The 19,188-nt window shown below is 45.3% G+C and overlaps 2 protein-coding genes and 1 long non-coding RNA gene across 5 annotated transcripts; 2 read left to right on the top strand and 1 right to left on the bottom strand.

The window, feature by feature from the left end:
• LOC103763933 (nyctalopin-like) lies at window positions 1-1,263 on the bottom strand. Its single transcript, XM_025894946.2, has one exon. It carries the CDS (start codon window positions 1,261-1,263, stop codon window positions 1-3), a length of 1,263 nt encoding a protein of 420 aa, XP_025750731.2.
• A 6,384-nt stretch (window positions 1,264-7,647) lies between these two features.
• On the top strand, window positions 7,648-11,496 carry AGTR2 (angiotensin II receptor type 2). 3 transcript variants are annotated; one of them, XM_018070857.1, is made up of 3 exons: window positions 7,648-7,664; window positions 8,088-8,220; window positions 9,894-11,496. In XM_018070857.1, the coding sequence occupies exon 3, from the start codon at window positions 9,967-9,969 to the stop codon at window positions 11,083-11,085; it is 1,119 nt and encodes a 372-aa protein (XP_017926346.1). In that variant the 5' UTR covers window positions 7,648-7,664; window positions 8,088-8,220; window positions 9,894-9,966; the 3' UTR covers window positions 11,086-11,496. The 3 variants fall into 3 exon arrangements, with proteins under 3 accessions (XP_017926346.1, XP_008928943.1, XP_017926348.1); XM_008930695.3 differs by lacking the exon at window positions 7,648-7,664 and having other exon boundaries at window positions 7,948-8,220; XM_018070859.2 differs by lacking the exons at window positions 7,648-7,664; window positions 8,088-8,220 and adding an exon at window positions 9,480-9,747.
• A 6,050-nt stretch (window positions 11,497-17,546) lies between these two features.
• LOC108639348 lies at window positions 17,547-18,662 on the top strand. Its single transcript, XR_001920414.1, has 3 exons — window positions 17,547-17,638; window positions 17,936-18,157; window positions 18,483-18,662. It is a non-coding gene; the product is annotated as an uncharacterized LOC108639348 (long non-coding RNA).
• The last annotated feature ends 526 nt before the right edge of the window (window positions 18,663-19,188 follow it).

Raw genomic sequence — 19,188 nt, 5'->3', positions numbered from 1 at the left:
CTACCCCCTTGCACTGTACCACATGTGCCAGGCAAGTGTCAGCAGGATGACCTTGCTGGGGAGAGTGGGGGGCTCTGGAGCCACACTGGTACCAGCCTCCCAGCACCTGTCCTCACTTGCCAGCTCGAGGGGCACCGTGCAGTCCATCAGGTCCCCTGGGCGGGGGTCATTGAGCACCGTTGTGTTGTGAGGGCCCAGGAAGGCGCAGTCCAGCCCTTCGATCACAGCCCTGCGCGTCACCATCCACTGCCAGAACCAGAGCATCCTGCAGTCACAGTTCCAGGGGTTGTGGGATAAAAACACGTACTTCAGCTTTGTCAGTCCAGAGAACAAGCGGATGGGGAGGGAACTGAGGTTGTTTTTGCTTAGGTGAACAAAGTGCAGCTTATGTAAGTATGAAAAAGCAGAGTCTGAGATCGAGGAGATCTGGTTGTTGTTCAAGTACAAGTTTCTCAAATTGAGCAGATGCCTGAAGGTGCAGTCCACAGCAGTGATTTTGTTGGCTTCGAGGTGCATGGTCTTGAGCTGGATCAACCCTTCAAAAAGCTGATTAGGCAAATCAGTGATGAAGTTGTGTCCTAAATTTAACACGCCCAATCTGAGGAGCTTTGTGAAAGCGCCATTTTGAATGATCCATATCCGATTCTTCCTGAGGTTCAGATCGTACAGCATTTCCAGGTCCTTCAGGGAATCTCTGCCGATGGCTTCTATGTGATTGCCCTCCAGGGACAGCCTCGTGAGGCTGGAGAGGTTGCTAAAGGCTTGTGGGACATACCGCATGTTATTGGAGGCTAAATCGAGGCTTTCCAAAGAAGGCAAGTGTGAAAATAGAAGCGGGTGGATTTCGAAGATATTGCAGTGGGACAAATCCAGGCTGATGAGGTTTAATAGTCCTCTGAAAGTGTTTGCATGCAGGTAGGTGAGGCGTGAGTTCCTGCTGAGGTGCAGCTCTCGCAGCTTGTTGAGAGCGTGGAAGGTTCCTGGGGTCAGGAAAGTTAGATTGTTCCCATCTAGCCACAGGCTGTGAAGGAAAGTCAGGTTTCTGAAGGTGTTGGTGTTGAGAGTCCGTAAATAATTATTGGAGAGGTTTAGAGAGATGGTGGATGCTGCTATTTCTCCAGGGAGGGCTTTCAGTCCGGCTCTGATACAGAGGACAGTGTCTTCAGTTGTACACTTGCACATGCTTGGGCATGAATCAGAGATATTCTGACTCAGACCAGCCTTTGCTGCACAGGTAAATACAAATATAACAAGAAAGGACATGACCAGCCACACATCAGCCACTGCATCTAGTACCTGATGGATAGAAGAGAAGGAGGCAAGAAAAAGAGCGTGTACCTTTTGGGCAGGTGAACCGCAGGCACTGCAGGGTCGGTTGGGCTGTGCACAGTGAAAATAAATTAGCTGGTTCTTCCTGCTGCAGACTGGAGGTGGGAAGTGTATATGTGGGGGGTCAGTGGTGGTGGTGGGGGAGTGGATTAAGTGTTTAGGCACCTAAAAGCCGATTAAGTGCCGCCCTGCTGAGAAGCAGGGAGATTTTTCAGCCCAGCATTGTGCTCTGACAGTGGTTTTTCCCACCTCCTGCCCGCTGCAAACAGCCGCAGGTAACAGACTTCCCTTGGGATCTGTCTGGGAGAGGCTCCTGCTCATGGGTTATCACCGTTCTCAGTCTGCTTGACAGTTTGTGCAAAAAAACTCTGTTTTGGGGGCAGTTTTTGTACTTTTCTCCAGTTAGAGCTTCAGCAAAGGCAGCTGAAGGTGGCTCTGCCATCTGGGTGTGAGGTGAGGGCTCTCACCCTAGTGTGGCTGCACACACTGGCAGATGCCTTGGGCTCATACCTAGGGAAGTGGAGTTGTCACTGAGCCCTGAGCACAGCCCTGGTGATGGCTATGATTCCTCTACAGTAAAATGGGAGACTGTCAGGAGCTCTGCAAGCCTCCCTGCCAGCTGAGAATGTGCAGGGGAGTGCTGTGTACTGGCAGAGCCTTTTCTTGAGATAAACCCTGAGCCCTCTATAAGTGGTAAAAAATGATGCCCATGGTCAAAACACAAAGCACCCCAAGGGCACTCTGACCTTCCCAGGGCACTGCCTGTCTCCAGCAGGTCTGAAGATGCCACTGAGCAGCTGGAACTGGGCTTGGGTCCCTTAAAACCTGTGTCCTTGACCCTGCTGGATCAAGGATATTTTTATTGGATATTTTTTATCCAATATCCACAGGCAAAGGAAAATGCAGTTGAGGGGCTGATTGATGCCCCCAGAAGCCAGGAATCAGCAATCTGCAGACTGATCATTTTGTTTACTGTGCCAAGAGGACTAGACCCAGGGCTTGCAGCTGATGTGTCAGCAGGGCAGGCAGTTGCTGCTCATGTTTTTTATCACTCTTTTAATTTTTGTTTTCCACCTCACTTCCCTCTGCTAGAGTTCTCTTGTTTTTGATGTGTTTCAAGCACCTTCTGTCAGCCCCCTGCCTTCCACTCCATTTCCCTCCTCCTACTTTCTTGGTCCATCTCTTTTCTTTTTTCATCTTTCACAAATTCGGGTTTCCTTTCCCTATCCTGCTCTGCCAGCTCTGTCCAGACAGTGGCTAGAACCCCAAATATATTGTATGCCCAACAGTAAGTGTGAACTGGACAAATTTGCAGCTCTGTTGTTTTGTCAGCAGAGGCAGATTAGGTTTCCTGTGCTAGTTAAATTACTGTATTAGCTTCAGCTAGTTCTGTTTTCTTCTTCATTTTTTCAAGCAACAGTTCCCTGAAGACCAACTTCTCCCTGGAAGGCTGGCTAGGATGGTCATGTTGTGTAATGGAGACCATCTTCCAGCTGTAAACAACATCATTCATTTAGTTAGACAGGCTTTGATGCAGTCTTATCAGGGGCCAAAAGCTGGTTTTTGCTGAGAGCAGCAGTGATGGCACCATGCCAAGGGGCTTGTCCTGGGAGCCCCAGAGGAAGGTGGAAATGTGTGCTGCTCACCCCATCCAGCTGCTCACATCTGGAGCCATGCCAAAGGTTTTGGTGGGTGAATCTGTTTTCTGTGTTCCTGGCTCAGCTGGGACTGCTCCTTGGAGAACATCACTTAGGAGGGGTGTCCCACTGCTGGGATCTCCACGGCCTCTCTTACCTCCTGCTGCAGCACAGCTGTGAATATCCATTGCTCCATGACTTTGCCAGTGCAACCCTGTGAAGGAGACAGGTTTCTGCTGGTCTCTGTGCAGGACAAGTGAGCTGCTCTCTGCTAGGCTAGCTGAAGTTTGGTAGCTCAGGCTGAAGAAGATGGATCTCTTGCTCTGGTGTCATTTTTATTCTACACAGACTTTTATTTCTGGTTGTAATTCCAGCCCTTTTTTTATCCTACAGCTCTCTCTAACTCTCCTTGATTTCATAATGGAAATTTTCAGAGACTAAAAGCATGCAGCTCTTGGAGCTCATTATTGCCAGATGTTGCTTAACTGTACTAAAACATTGTGGTGGAACAGGACCACACAGCTCCAGAATGTTTCCTTGCTTCGGAGCCTGTAGGGCCAAGGAAGCCCGTAAATATTACAGTGACCAGATTTTTACACCTTGTCACAGCTTTGGCACTTCCAGTTGCTCCCTATAAAGATTCTGCAATTCACAGGATGGTGGCAGCTGCCTTGCCAGGGTTTTGGCTGTGGCTGCCACCTGGACCACACTTACTGATGGCAGCTCTGGTTGCAGCTGCCCTTGGGGTGGAAGTCAGGCAGTGATGTGCCATCGCTCAACACTGTGGAGAGCTAAACCTTTGCTGGGGGCTGAGCTGATCCAAGACAGTGGCCACAGGAATGTCCTGTGTGTGCTGTAGTGTCCAGTACTCTTTTGCAAGAAGCCTCAGCATTGCCTGGCCAGCTGCAGCTCCTGAGCATCTCCACTGCAATCATTGCCACGTTAAGATGCTGCAGAGATAAGGTAAGGACATGGTCCTTGAGAACAGGCATGTGATTTTTTTTCACTAACTACCTTTTAACAAACACTTTCCACTATGGTCCATTCAGTCATGAGCATCCTGCTCTTGGGTTGTTTTGTCCAGGCTCAACTCTCTGTGCTCCACGTGCAGGGATTTTGGTTGTCTCAGTCCATCTGCTTGGAGGGTTTTCTGGAGTGCATCATGTGTTTTGGCTGAGGTGGCTCATTATTCTGGCTTTAATGGAAAAGCTGAACCACTGAAGGTTTCTGTTAAAATGTATTCCACCCACTGCATGACCATGGCTGTGTTTTTTGTCTTTCTTTCAGTTACTGATTTATCTGACATCTGGGATTTATAGCCCAGCACACCCACTTCAGAAATTGTTTGTAGCTGATGTCAAGAGCCCTGCCTAATACTGTAGATTTTAAGGATCTGTATTCTCCTTAGGAGACTGAGGTTTGATACAAGTGTTCCAAACATCTACTTTGAGATGGTCTTGCTGGTCTAATGAGTTAAAGGAGCAAGGTTTGCTTTCTTTAAACTTTCTTTTGGGCAAAGATTGAGTGAGCAGAATCACTTAATAGCTTTTTTGGTTAACAGATTGATTAAATAAGGTGGAATACCCAAGTGGTAGGAATATTCTGACTCTGCCAAAGCTTTATCTATCTGGTGAACTCTCACATGTATCTCAGCATTCTTGGAACATAGGAGAAATTTCCAACAAAAACACTTAAAAAGTGGGAAAGTTGTTTGCAGTGAGTATAGTTCAAAGTAGCAAAGGAAGGAAGATTTTTATTTGTAAAATGTCTCTGGAAAGAGACCCCCGAGTACTCTGTAACTCTATAAAACTGGCCATGGAGCCTTAACTCTTCTTAAATATCACTTTGAGACACTAAAAAGAAATGTGAAGCAGGCTCCCACATCCTTTAAATGCCAGGCTATGTACAGTTATATTAATACTAATAAAGCAGAAGTCAGACAGGAGGGAGCTCTCTCCCACAAGCTGTGGGCATCAGTGTCTTGACTTCTGCTGCTCATCACAGCAGCTGATCTGGGAGAAGTGAGCAGGGGAAAATGACCTGTGATGAAAAATTGTTCTTTATGAAAGCTGACTGTGAGTTCCTCTTGCAACCCAGCTGAGCAGATCTCAGTTGCTGGAGTGCTGTGTTTGGGACATAGCAGCATCAGTGGCATTTAGGCTCTGTGCCTGTTGTGGGCAAGTGCTGGTGTCTGGTGGTTTATCTGTGTCTGGGGCCATGTCTAGGTGCTGTGCAGCACTCAGGAATGGAGTTTTGACCCAGTCCTGCTGCCTTCAGCAGATCCAGGCATGATGCAGTGCTCCCCTGAGAGTGGGCAGTGGTGCCAGGGTACGTGTGCACTCGCTGCCTTTAATAGCAACGGGTGCGGCTTGTTTTCAAAGTTACTTATGTGCTTGTTTTCTTTACTACTTTTAGTAACTTGTAAAATGCTTACAGCCAATTATTTGAACAAACAATGTCATGGAGGATAATCTGAGTCTTGGCAGCACTATTGCCTGGACACAAACATCCCATAAAATAAATGCTCTGGAAAAGTTTTCTGCATGCTGGAGGTAGAAGGGGTATCCCTCTTTCCTCCCAACTCCCTCTGTCACAGTATAGATGTTGAACTGCCTCAGAAATGACCTCTTTCAGCACAGAAGGTTCATTCAATGGGACCAGGGCTCTCTGACCCCATACTCTGATGTGTCCTGCCAGGGTGACCCTTGTCTTCACTGCTGTGCTGCTGTGAAGTGAAAAAGCAAGGCTTTCCCCAGGCCTGCTCAGTGATTGCACATGAAATCATGGAGCTAAAATGGAACACTGACCAAGGTTTTCCCTTTGAAAATGCTAGTAGTTCTCCCTCTTGGCCAAAACACTGGGTTTGCAGACACCCACTGCCAGAACTGATTATGCTTCAGAGGCACATGAAACAATGTTAAGACCCAGCATACTGAGGCAAGAACCACGGATGCTGGATGGGAACAGGACTAACTACGTCGGCCTTCGATCTTCGACTGGTTTCTGATCACAGTTTCTCTTTTCCCTGAGTCCCCAAAGAGGACAGGAGCTTTCTCTGCAGGAGTGCTCAGGGGCTGTGGAAGGACCAGGTATTTGCAGGACTGAGCAATTAATCTCTAAGGAAACCCTTAAACAAACAAATGTGGGAAGGAGGAACGCATATAAAAGTTTATGGGGTGCTGGGGAAACCCAACTGGAATGGTTTTGGTGAGTGTGTCCAAAAGGCCTGTCATTCAGCATGAAGCAAACACACCACCCGGAGGGATGGAAATCATCACTGCCCCAGCAGTGTGTGGGTGCTGGATCCCCAACTTCTGCCCTCAGCCCTGGGACCAGGGAGTCAGAACATCCTGCTGTAAATCAGCACTAAAGGGGACAGAGCCACTGTGACCTATGTTGGGTTATGCATCCTGGGTAGCAGGATTATTTCCAAAAGGAAATAATCAAGCCCATGGATACAGTATGCATCTGGACACCACACTGTCTTGAGGATTTGGCAGGCTGGCAGGGTCTAACCTTAAGAGGTGGCTGTGACAGACTGCTGGCAGTGTCAGATATGCTGCCTATTTGGAATATTCCATCCCTGACAGCAGCACTTCCCTGCAAAATCCAAGACCTAGGACTTGGAGTGCATGGATTTTTTTTTTTTTTTAACTTATTTGCACAGTTGAACAGAAATTACTTTTTGTGTGGCAGTGGCTTGTGAAGATGGTGGGTTTAGTTTGGGGTTTTTTGGTTTGGTTTGGGTTTTTTTTAAACACTTCTAGTGACCTCTTTAGCTGCACAGACTTGAGGATAAAAAGACAAACTTGAGTGCTGAATGTGACCATATTGCAAGTTTCTTGTTCCTCTTGAACTATGAGGTTTTTTTCTTGGTATAAAAGACAAACTTAAAATCTTTCCCCAAATCCACCCCCCAGAAAGACCCACCTTCTCCCCATTTAAACAGGCCTTGTGGTGATATCTCCCAGCTTTTGTAACTTTGCAGCCAGATGAGCAGTAAACAGGCTCTGCCCTGTGCTGAGCTGTGTCCTGGGCTCTGCTGCAGCAGATCCATGTGCTGGGTTTACCAGCCTGGCTGTGGAAACAATGCATGGACAAACATATCCCACAGGCTCAGGGGGCATTAGCTCAGCTGCAGCCCTACATGGCATGGGGTTGGCTTGTGCATGGAAAGCTTTGTGTTCCAGTGATGCTCAGAAAAAGTGAGAGGGAGAAAGAAATGGTGGGGGAAATAGAAAAGAGAGGGCTTTGTACATTGGTGAAATGGAGTCATGGAGTGAGAACTTGGGATCAGATAAGGAGTCAGATGCACTGGCAAGGGGAAGAATGGGAGCAGGATTTGTCAAAGGACAGCCCGAGGTATGGCCCCCATTGCATGGGGTGCCTTGGGGCCATTTCTTGTGTACTAAAAGGAATGAACCCAACACAAAATCTCCGACAGTTTTGTAGGCAGAACAGGACAGACACAGAAAGTATCTGGGAGGATCAAAAGTGCATCTGGAAAGGAAAACTTCATATTTAAATCTAAACAGTTTGTGTTTGTTATTTTGACAAAATAAACATTTTAGTGCATTTGACATTTTCCCCCCACTTGCAAAGCACACTGGGTGTTTGGTGAGGGACAGAGCAAGATCTTTGTGTGCAAAGCAGCTAACAGCAAGGATTCCTGGTGGAGGGTGTCCACTTTCTCTCTCTGTGTGTTCATATTATGGTCAGCTCTGCCAGGACTAACAGCCTGTTTCACTCTCAAATGTGTTAGCAACTGCTGGGAGTCCATGGGCTGCATGGGAATCCCCCTGCCTTCAGAGATGCATGAATTCTTGCGTGGAGGCTCCCATGTGTTGCGTGTGCACGTGGAGGGCAAAAAGGGGTTGCATGTGGGTGTATCCCCCTGGCCCAAGAGCTGCTGTAGAAGACTGCAGGGATATTTACATGAATTCCCTTTTTTTTTCTTGCTCAATTTCTTCCCTTTTTTTTTTTTTCTGGCTGTCTTGTTCCTCTCTCCTGATTTACCGCAAGCGCTCACGTGGCCTTGGAAAGGGGGGTTCTCAAACTGCTTTGCTTCCAAAAGGAAAAGAAGCTGGCTGGCATTCATATTTCACTTCTTGAGTTATGTAGGTTAAAGTCTCCCAGTGGGAAAACGGAAGATATGAGAGAGCAGATTGCTGGTGGCGACACTTGCTGGGAGGAAAACGGAAAAAAGGAGCACAGAACTCTAGAGCTACGTCTGGACGAATGTGAGGTCTGAGAGGTATGTGTTCTGTCTGCTGTTGGAACATAATTTCTGTTGATTTGATTCAGTTTGTGATAGAATGTCTCATTGTGTGTGAAGTAATAGTAGGAAGGCGCAGCTTGGAGGAGCTGATTCTAAGGCACCAGTTGTTCATGTGCAGAGGGGGGAGCGTGTTTGTCAATGAAACCTTGTTCTCAGTAGTGTAGCTACAACTGATTATGGTGTGATCCCTCTGCTAGGAGTAAGTGAGATATGTAATGCTCTGTGACGAGTTCTGAGATTTCAGCTTCTGTAGCTTAAAGTGAGGGGTTCAGGACAAAAGGGTGAAATGGGACTCCAGACCCTCTCCTGAATATTTGTGTTCCCAAACGAAAAGCTTTCATTTGGTTTAAGATCTGCTGATTACACAACATGGGCTTGTGAATCACTTTGTGATTTTAAATACTGGCACTGTGCAGAAATTCCCCTACTGAATTTTCATTGTTGAGACAACATATTTAAAATTAAATTTTTGTCAGTATATCCAAAGTAGCATATTTCATATTTTGCATTGTGCAAATGATAAGCTACGGTACACTAAATTGTTAATACAGAAAAATGTGTTTCAACTGATCTGTTGCCTTCTGTTAAATGAGAGATCATTACCCAATTCTGCTGTCTTGGTCAAAATTTCTGTTGTTTTTAGGGCTCCTTGTGAATTCTTTAACACCTGACTGATTGCACAAGGACTTAATTAAAAATGAATTGTCCCTGTTGTGCAAAATAAAATATTTGGGTATGATATCTTCTTTATTTGCATATAAAGTTATTTGCTTATGAAGTCTTGAACTTTGAAAAGTGCTCTGCTCAGAGTGCAGACACAAGCTGTTGAACTGGAATAAAGGCAGACCTGTCAATCAACTCTCCTATTTTAGCTGTTTTGTAGTTATATTTTTCCCTTCTGAAACCCAGTCCTGATCTTTCTAAATGGACGGTACATACTACTGTTAAATCCGATGCCTGCAAGAACTGAGTTTATTGCTTGTGTCTATACTTCTTTTACTGTTCTGATTAAAGCTGTCATGAGGGCAGGAGATATAGATTTGCTTTGAGAAGATTTTGACAAATGATATTTTGCAAAGACTTTTCAGTGTCTTTGTATCCAGCCCTGTGAACTAAAAAAAAAAAAGTCATAGCTTGCTTTCCTAATAGCCTTGTTAAAAGGCTGCTTTCATGCCTGTGAAGTCCCAGGAGACCCTCAGGTGTGAAGCGCCTGATCTCCACTGGTGACTGCTGCCTTTTAACATTATTTTAACTCCTCAAGAGTGCTGGAAATAGCATGAGAAATCTGAGAAAAGGATCACGAGGAGCTTCAGTGTGCCCTTTGGGTCACAGAAGTTCCCTAAGTGTCTCCAGCTCCTGAGTCCATAATCCTTCTGCTCTGCTGGCCCCAGAAAGCACCATCTGTAATCACAGATAAAACCCAGCTGCTTGCTTCTTTGCCAGGCTAATTAAGAAGTGCTGTGACCTCCCTAGGGCTAATTGTGTCCTGTCAGTGGGATGAAGGTAAGGAGTTCAGCAGGGTTGCCTGCTATTTCAGCACACAGCTTCCTGACATAACTTCAAATGGTTTTTATTTTATTGTGACTGCATGATTTCAGAGCTAAGACAGCTGCAGAGTGCATGTCTAACACACAGTTTCTGATCTGCAGGTGAGAGATGTGATAGAAAATTTCTACTAGCACATGAATTTCCTGCAGAAAGTCCCTTTCCACCAGCACCAGCATGCAGAACAACTACTCCGTGGCTGTCACCACCAGAGAAACTCTTCAAGCCCTCTCTACAGCACTGACAAACTCGTCGACTGTGTTACTCTCGCCCCCTCCCTGCCCTCTTACCTCTTCAGATTATCAGTTTTCACTGATTCCAGCACTCTTCTCTGTGGTTTTTGTTGTGGGATTGATTGGCAACAGTGTGGTGGTTGGGGTGCTTTGTCGTCACACTAGTCCCAAAACAGTTGCTAATATTTACATTTTCAACCTGGCCATGGCAGATCTGCTGTGCCTTGCCACCCTTCCCTTCTGGGCCACCTACTATGCCCAGGGATACAACTGGCTCTTTGGGTCTCTCATGTGCAAGATCTCCAGTTCTGTCCTGTGCTTGAACATGTTTGCGAGTATTTTTTTCATTACGTGCATGAGTGTGGACCGGTACCACGCCATTGTCCATCCTATTCACTCCCAGAGAAGGACTCTACAACAAGCTTATTTTGTAGCATCGGTTGTGTGGGGCCTTGCCTGTTTGTCCTCCCTCCCAACTTTTTATTTCCGAGACACTTACTACATCGAAAGCTTGGGGGTCAAGGCTTGCATTATGGCCTTTCCTTATGAGAATTATGCAAAATGGTCTGTGGCAACAGCCTTCCTGAAAAACGCCCTCGGCTTCTTCATCCCCTTGACAGTGATCACCACCTGCTACATCTGGATCAGGAGGCACTTGCTTAAAGCACGGGAGTTTCGGAAAAGAAAGCAGAAGAGGGACAAAGTGCTAAAGCTGGTTGCTGCTGTTGTTGTGGCCTTCTTAATTTCCTGGCTTCCATTCCACATTTTAACCTTTTTGAATGCCTTGGCTCATATGAACATCATTAACAGCTGTGACGTGATAGGGATCATTGACACGGCACTGCCCTTTGGCATCTGCATGGCATTTGCCAACAGCTGCATCAACCCTTTGCTGTACTGCTTCATTGGGAACCAGTTCCAGCAGAAGCTCCATCGCTTGTTTAAGAGACGAGTTTATCAGTTCAACAGCCATCGAGAAAGCTCCTCTTCAAGGAAAGGCAGCTGCTTCAGAGAAACAGAGACTGCCATGGGCAGGGAAAGAGAACCTGAGTCCTTCCTGTAGGCTTGGGGCATGATGTAGGACAATGTCAGTGCAGCTGGTTGTCCCTGCAGTGATGACATTCCTCTCCCCTCTTCCCTTTGTTTTGGGCCCATTCATTTACCAGCTGCTTGAAGGAGAATCTGTTTTTATCATACATGAGGATTTATTCCTCCTTTCTGCAATGGGCACTCAACTTTTACATAGAAGAAAAGTTCAGACAAATAAATATATTGATGGTATTTTAAATATCATCTTTTTGCGTGGCTGGGAACAGGCAAGTGTTAAATGTGACACTAAAAGACTAAATATACCAAAGGACTGTTGCATGACAGCTACAACTGCGTAGGTGCTGAGTATTATACCCTAAGCTGATTTTCTAAAAGAGATTCTCACTAGAGAATGTGTAAATAAAGAAGTTCAGATATTTCTGTATCAATCAGTAAGAAAATATTTTGACATATTTTGTACATTTTAATTTTTTTTAAATATATGGCTACAGATGTCATATGTAAAATGCATCAAATATGCCTCCTGTTTGCTTCGGACTGGGACCCTGAGAACATGTGGAGACATGGCTCTGCCAACTTCTGGAGGCAAGAGAGTATTCCTGAGGGAAAATAAAACCTCATGCATGTTTTTATATCTTTCTCATAGCAGGTAACATGTCTGTAGCCCAGTTGGTCTTTTGCTTTGGTCCAGTGTGGTCACTTTGACAGCAAAGCTGCAGGAACCAAACATGCAGTGTCCCACTGTTAAGTGGGAATGCCAAGCCCAAGGCACTGTCCAGTAGCCTTTAGGGAAAGGACTTGCTGATTGTCTGGACATTTTGCATTTAAAATGTCAATTATTACTGTAATTTTGGGGTACTGTGTGACTCTGGCTAAGTGACTCTGCCTTGACACCCAGAAGTAAACCCCTGGAGTGACTCCTAAGCCTTATCCACATGTAAGTATGGGGGTTTACGTGTTTCTAACTAAAACAAAGAGCGAGAGGCAAAAAAAGGTGTTTGGCAAACATTCATTCTATTTTGAGGTTGCTTTTGATGTTTCTTTGACATTTGCTTTTGCTGGAGAGATACTGGTCCTCTTGGACCGTTCAGAAAGGATCAACTTTTATGGGCTCAATCTAAAAGAGGGATCTGTTAGCACATTGCTCTGTTGCCTGAAGGTTGTTCTCAGGCTGAGTGACCAAAAGATTGTTATCTTCAGGGAATTGTTTTTGAGAGTAACTCTTGAGGCTTCCATTAGCACTTTGGGGTCAGAAATTATGCCTGGTTCTTGGGGTAACCAGGAGTCTGGCCTCCCTGGAAGTCCCAGCATTGGCTGCTGCCTGGAAGCCATGGGAACCTGGTGCAGGAGCTGTATAGGGGTAAGTTTCTTCACTGGATTATACAAGAAATGTGCCAGTCTCAGAGTGATGTGAGATGAAAATTTTATGCAGAATTGGCAAAACGGGGCCTGAACACAAATAAGCCCTTCTTCCTGTCCTGGTCTGGTGTTCTGGAACGGGATATGTGGTTGGAGAGATGCTTGTCCCTGAAAGTGAAAGAGCTACTAATACAGCTCCCCTGGAATGTTTTTGTTGAAAATGTTCCGAGGAGCTAATAGTGTCTGGGGTGTTGGATATTTCTGGAAGGACAATCTGTTAATTGCTTAGCAATAAGGGCAGCAACACAGTGATGCCACAGCAACAGAAACCAGTGCACTAAGAAAATTACCAGGTGTTCAAAGTGCAGGCTCAGAGGAGTAATAAGAGGTTGGGGAGACTTTTTGCCTTTGCTGCAATACAGGTCAGCAATGAACAAAAGTGGGACATTAATTGACATCTCTGGAGTCTCAAAACAAAAGCTAATCTACACCACTTGAGCCCAGTGGTACCTGTGCTTCAGCTGTACCTGTCCCGGGAGTAGGCACAGACTGCACGTTCTCTGTATGTCAGGTTGGACCTGCTAAAAAAGAACAGTGTTTAACAAGGATTGTGCCTTTTGCCTGGTGTGCAGACTTATGCTGATAGGGAAATACTATGGTGATCTGAAATCCAGTTGCATTTACACCTGTGAGGGGCTAGAGAAAACAAGGACAAAACTTTCCCAAGGAGATAGCAGCAATGCAGCATCTCCCTCTGTTGTGGGACAAACTTCTGTTTGTCTGCTGGAGGGCAGGGATTGATAACCACTGACAGGGGCTGAGGCAGCTGCACACAATGTTACTTTCCGAGAAACAGGGAAACAAAAAAAGAGTACTGAGTGTGTGGCAAAATTCCTTCTTTCAAAATGCAGTTTCAAAAGAAGTCTACCCTGAAGGTCGTATTCTGCAAGAGTGACAAACCGAGTGACCCCAGTGAGACATTTTTGTTTACCAGATCTGCCTTGTACCTCTAATAGGTCATGAATTTGAGTAGTGTGGTTAAACAAACATCCAAAAAACTCTGTCTCGAGAGGAACCTCATATGGAAGCAGAGGAAGTGCTGTATCAAGGGTTTTGCTTTATTTTTAGAGCAAACTGATTAATGCTGAGCTCTAAGAATTTCTTCTGTCATATTCAAGTTTCTCATGAGATTTTTGAGGACTTTTAACAAAAAATGTATGTGTGGGAGGGGCTTCACAGTTTCCACATGTTGTGTTTATTTTTTCAAGATTTTCAGCAAAAGAATGTGAACAAAAATTTAAGTAGATTTCTTTTCCTTGTAAATTTGAAGCTACTTTTTTTTCCTTTCAGGAGAATATTTTGCTGATATTTGCAAATGATTTTAGTTGTTGTGCAGTGCTGCAGCCTCTCTGTGTCAGACCCCAATTCCACCTCCCACCCTGGTCCTTTGCAAGCCTTGTATGCCCTGAGGCACCTCTAGAAAATGCAGACCCCTGTCCAATGCAGGAGCCCTGCAGCCCTTTCCTGGGGTGAGCAAGCCTGGGAGTCCTGCTCGGGCCAGCCTGGCCATCCCCCAGCACCCCCCCTGACTTTCGGACACTGGAGCAATTCACACAGTTTTGGCAGGGATTTTGCAAGTGTGTGTGGTTGCTTAGTGTTGCTCACTCTGCAAGTACAGAGATATGAATTTATGAGCAACAACTGGGTTTTGACTCTGTTCTGCCATGGTGCAGCAGAGTGGAAATCCCCCAGTGCAAGGTGTGTGTTGTGATCTACCACGAGGAAATGCTGATGAGTTTGGAGTAAAAGCTGACAGTGGTAGCAGGGGAATTCCCCTTTGGAGAGGAGAATGTCCTGGAGCATTTCTGGGCCTGTCCCCCTGAAGAAGGATGGAAGAGATGGTTTCCTACAGGGGTCACTCCATGTCTGATGTATTTGCACAGCAAAACCTGTTTGTGCCTTCCTTTTTTAGCTCTAGCTGATTACTCTCAGCTTAAATGATTGCAGAAAGCATCTCAGTACAAACTGAGCATCCTGTGCGTGTCCCTGAGCCGGCTTGACTACACAACTTCAATATATGCAGCAGAGAAAGGCATTTATTATCATGAGCTAGTGCAGGGTGGTGAGCTAAATACTTTGTTTATGTAAGATATACAATAAGGAATGTTTGGTACAGCATGTTCTCCCTGAGAATTCAACACCACCTGAATCTTGTGTTGGCATCCACTCAGCACACTTGTCCCTGCTCCTGCCAGATGCAGAGCAGGAATATCATCTTGCCACTCTGCAGACGACTGCCACAACTTGGCTTCCCTTCACAACACGTCCCCTTGTCCTGGCTGAAGGGCAAGAAGGTGCCATGGAGCAAGTGAACTGCTCACGTTTCCCTATGAAAATGAAACCTTTTGGATACACTGAGCGGTCCTGGCAGGAATGCAGGAAACCTGAAGTGTGGGGGTTGAGGTGGTCTGGCAGCCTTTCTTCCATGCTGGCAGACTTGTTGCTCTGGTCTCAAATCTGCTTCCCATGGAGGAAAATGACCAGTGTTGTTGGGAAGGGCTACTCTGTTCAGCAAGGTCCTGGGATGTGCTGTCTTCATGCCTGCCTGCTGTGGGATCCAGCTGTGTGCAACAGAGGGTGGCTTGTTCCTCTGGCCTGTGGGCTCTGCTGGGAAGGGTTTGTGAGTGTCCTATGGCTTTGTCTTACCAGATACCTGTCTACAGAAGGAGCCCAGGGCCGCTGTGTTCGACATCACATATCCTCTGGTTTCAGTATAGTGGTCAGCCTGTCACCATGATGGTGGCAGAACATCCAGGGAGGTATCTGGCTGAGAGGCAATGCTCCATCGTGTTTGCCAGGTTTCACTAGAATCAAAATGGGAAAGAAAAAAGAAAAAAACAAACGGGAAAAATTTGAAATTTGTTTGTTAAAAACAGTGGGAGTCTGTCTTTAAAGGGAAGTAATGCCTAACCCTGTGAGACACCCAACTGCTTTGCACAGACCTGGCTAAAATGTGTCTGGACCTTGGTCCTGGAATTGAAGAGTCTAGGGACAGGGAGCAAGCCAGCCTCTTTCATATGTTTACTTTGCATTTCCTCTTTAGCTGAGACAGAGCCTGGATTTGACACTGTAAGCTCCGGATAGAACTCAATCCCCAAAGCACTTCACAGGGACAGGGCAGAGTGATATGGAAGTGGATGAGGGTCATGACATTAATATCCCTGCCATGAGGTACATCTGAACTTACCCCCCTCCCCTGCTGACACCCAGTAGCTCTTCAGTCTTAACAAATACCAAATCACAAAGCTCCATTCCATTCCTGTAAAACAAGCAATTAGGGGAAGCCAGGATCCAGTGTGATTTTTGGCTTTTAGAATTGTAATTTGAAACACTTTATTGTTTTTACAGCAAATAAGAAAATCAACAACAGTGCAAATGTGACTTATCCAACACGACAGACAGCTGAAATGAAACATAGAGCGAGGTTGTCTCTAGAAATCACACTCACCTTGTAACAAATGTAAGAAGCATTTCTAGCAAGAAGGGAAATGGTATAATCATTAAATGCATTAGGCAGAGATGTACTGGATATATGAGATATAGTTACTCTTGAACAATGTGTGGGAGAGCTTAATGCAATGAAATGGAAAGATGTTACATTCATATAATATATCCATAAGGAAGTAGAAGCAGCATATTATTATTACTATTTAAACTTGAGTTTAACTGTCTTCTGCTTTCCCTAGGGATGCCTCAGAGGTTGTTCTCTGAAGTTACCTGCCCACACATATTGCAGTTCATTCATCGTGGAGGAAGCACATGCACATAGAGGTGTTGGCTGTGCTGGAAGCGTGGGGCTGAACTCTGAAGTAACTTGTCTGTGCCCTAAACGTGCCCCTTTGTGCTTTGCTGCCAGCTGGCACTGTGGACAGCTGGTGTGTGAGCCCCGAGGCTTGGCAGTGGGGAGGTGTCAGCTGCAAACATCCCAGCCCCAGGCACCCCGGAATGCCCTGCCAGCCAGGGTGCAGTGCCATGCAGCACACAGCCTCCTTCAAAAGCACAGCAAAACATCTGCACTGACAGTTAGGACAGCATCCAAACATGAGCTCTTTTGCAATGACAGGAAAGTGAAAATTATGAATACAGTGTGTGCTAGGCATGCAGCTGTGTCATGACAGGGTAGAAAATATATAGCAACTAGCCCTGTCTCTGGAGAAAATGAAGCACTCCAAGAGGTGATGTTTATGTGACATACAGCTGTTTAGGCCTCCCCTTGCAGGGGAGCATGGCAAGTTTTCTCAATAGATGCTGAGTGGCATCTATTTGTGTTTTTTGTGTTTTTTGGCTTTCTCTGGTGAGTCCTTTAAGGAGTTTTACAAGTAATGAAATAGATCTCATGACACTCAAGTGTTGGCATCTTACACTGCCAACACCTTCACTGATTGCAGTGAGGTTTATTCCAAGGGAAGGACAGTCCAATCTCTCTATACAAATCTCTACTGTCATGAACTCCAGGGTTATAGAGCATTATGAATCCCTTTTTATCATAAAGTGTTGAATGTCCTTGTTTTTCTGTATTAACTGTCTCCTTTCAGGTAAGTACAGCGTGTAGAATTTGTTCTTCAAAGTGCTTGTGCTTCTTTGCAAGAAGATTGTTCCATGAGCAATTCAATAAGCAGTAAAAATGTTTGACAAAGGTCCCCCTCAGAATGTGCTTTTATACCCAGATAGATTTTGTGGTGTAATGAACACGTTTAATAGTGAAAATATTTTTTTTTCAAAATCTGTCCTAATAGACTGCTGTAGTTTGGTATATTTGGGCTTTTATTAGGGAAATAACACAACCTAAGGGAGTTGTTTTTAAGGACAAGTCTAAGAAAAAAAAGCTTCATGGTATGACACAATATGTACTGTATTAACTGGGGAGAGCCCTGTGGACATCACTGGCTCTCAGCCTGGGATCTGGCAGTCTTTCATCTGATTTAATTTTGACCTTCATTTCCTGTAGGAATGCTAAGGGATTTTTCTTTCATCCACTGGAACACCCGGAAAAGAAATTACCCATCAGTCAGGAATGTTTATTCCTTCAGCTCTGAGTCCAACATGAATCAAACTATGACACAACTGGCTGCTTTTCTGTCTACTTTTATGATGAGATTTGATACTTTGCAGGTAACTCACCCTAGGATTAAGGGAAACACAAACAGGTAATAAAAACAGAAAGTTGTTAATGTTGGGCTACCCTGTAGCTAATTGAGCTGAAGGAGTACCCAGAGCAGTCTTCATGCTGAAGGTAGGAGCAGATTTTATCCATACCGTACGCAAGCTGGGTGGGAAATTATGTACTTGCTGCCTGCTAAGACAGCACTTGAGTTAAGCAAGACATACCATCAAAAAAAATCCGCCATTTAAAAAATGTTGGAGGTTCATGTGGGACAAACAGGGTGGATTCAGTACAAGGGTCTGTTGAAAGCCTCTGAATAATTACTGAGGAATGCTCGCAGGTTTTCCACGGGCAGGTGACAGCGCTGAGGACTCGTTCTGCTGCCTTGCGACACCGGCAACACGAGGCCCAGTGACCTGAGCTGGATGTGGTTGGAGATACATGAAGAATTGAGAGGCTGATCCCAGAGCTCCCTCCTGCTGTGGATCCTGTCATAAATCTCTGTTGTGTTCGTGATGCCACCTGTGCCTGTCCCATGATCTTTGTCATACCATTACCACAGGTACGCAGTGATGTTCAGACCAGCTGAACTCATAACAGAGCAATGCTGGCAGTTGACACCTACAGCTGTTGTACAGAGCATTTCCTTTGCCCTTGCTCCCTTTCTGTCTCCAAGTTCTTATAGACCCAATAATTAAGGAGACTAAATGAAGGAAGTCTGTCTTCAGCTTTATGGGGGTCTTAAACCCTCCCTGTTACTGGTTCAAAAGGAACATTGGAGCTAAGTCAGAGCTACAGCAACACAACAGGGCTAAGGGACAGATGATCACGTGTTCTCCTTCATAAGGTGACCAAAAGAAGTCACTAAAAACTTTGCTTTTCCACAGAACTTGACAAAGGAGCGGCCTTTTGTAGATCATCCTTGTGCTATTTCTAATTTACTGGCTCTACAGACTCCGTCATTCTCTGCCTGGCATGAAGCATTTACCTGCTCTGTAAACAAATTCATCCCATTTCTACTGATGGAGGAAGTTGCTGTTCAGCCACACTGTGGCAAAACATGCTTTATTTCCTCATATGATCTCACCTAATCTCACATACTGCTCTAAGGGTTGAATGTGCTTTTAGGCATTTGTTTAGCACAAAGCTTATCCTGCAGGAGTCCAGTGATTTTGCAATAAAGTGATTGTGCTTTTGGTTGTTGGGAAATTCTGAGAGGCAAATTAAGAACTCCTTTCCTGAGGCCATTTTGCCAGAGTGCTGTCTTGCTGAAGGCAATGCTCACTTCCTGGTTAGCCTCTTCAAGGAATCTAAATGTTCCAATTAAACTATTATGTACTGGTCTCTGCATTAGAAACCTCAATCCCATTAGATTTTTTACCATCCATGAAAACCTCTCAAATGCTCTGTGATTCATCACAGTTTTCTGCTTTTGCAGGCCACTTGGCAGAAAGAGGACACACTATTAGAGTGCATGAACTTAATTCAAGTGGGGCAGGTGAAGCTTTGATTGCTATTTCGGATTTCACCTGGGAAAACCTAAGCCAAGTAGGGAAGAGTATCTATTTTATCTTCAGATCCTCTTCTCCTCTG

This window comes from Manacus vitellinus, unplaced genomic scaffold (genome assembly GCF_001715985.3).
Source record: "Manacus vitellinus isolate BGI_N305 unplaced genomic scaffold, ASM171598v3 scaffold_19_pilon, whole genome shotgun sequence".
Classification (NCBI taxonomy): domain Eukaryota; kingdom Metazoa; phylum Chordata; class Aves; order Passeriformes; family Pipridae; genus Manacus; species Manacus vitellinus.
This window is presented reverse-complemented; position numbering and strand designations above follow the sequence as displayed.

Excerpts from the sequence above, each read along its gene's own strand:
- LOC103763933 (XM_025894946.2), bottom strand. The coding sequence starts at position 1,263 with ATGTCCTTTCTTGTTATATTTGTATTTACCTGTGCAGCAAAGGCTGGT.
- AGTR2 (XM_018070857.1), top strand. The coding sequence starts at position 9,967 with ATGCAGAACAACTACTCCGTGGCTGTCACCACCAGAGAAACTCTTCAA.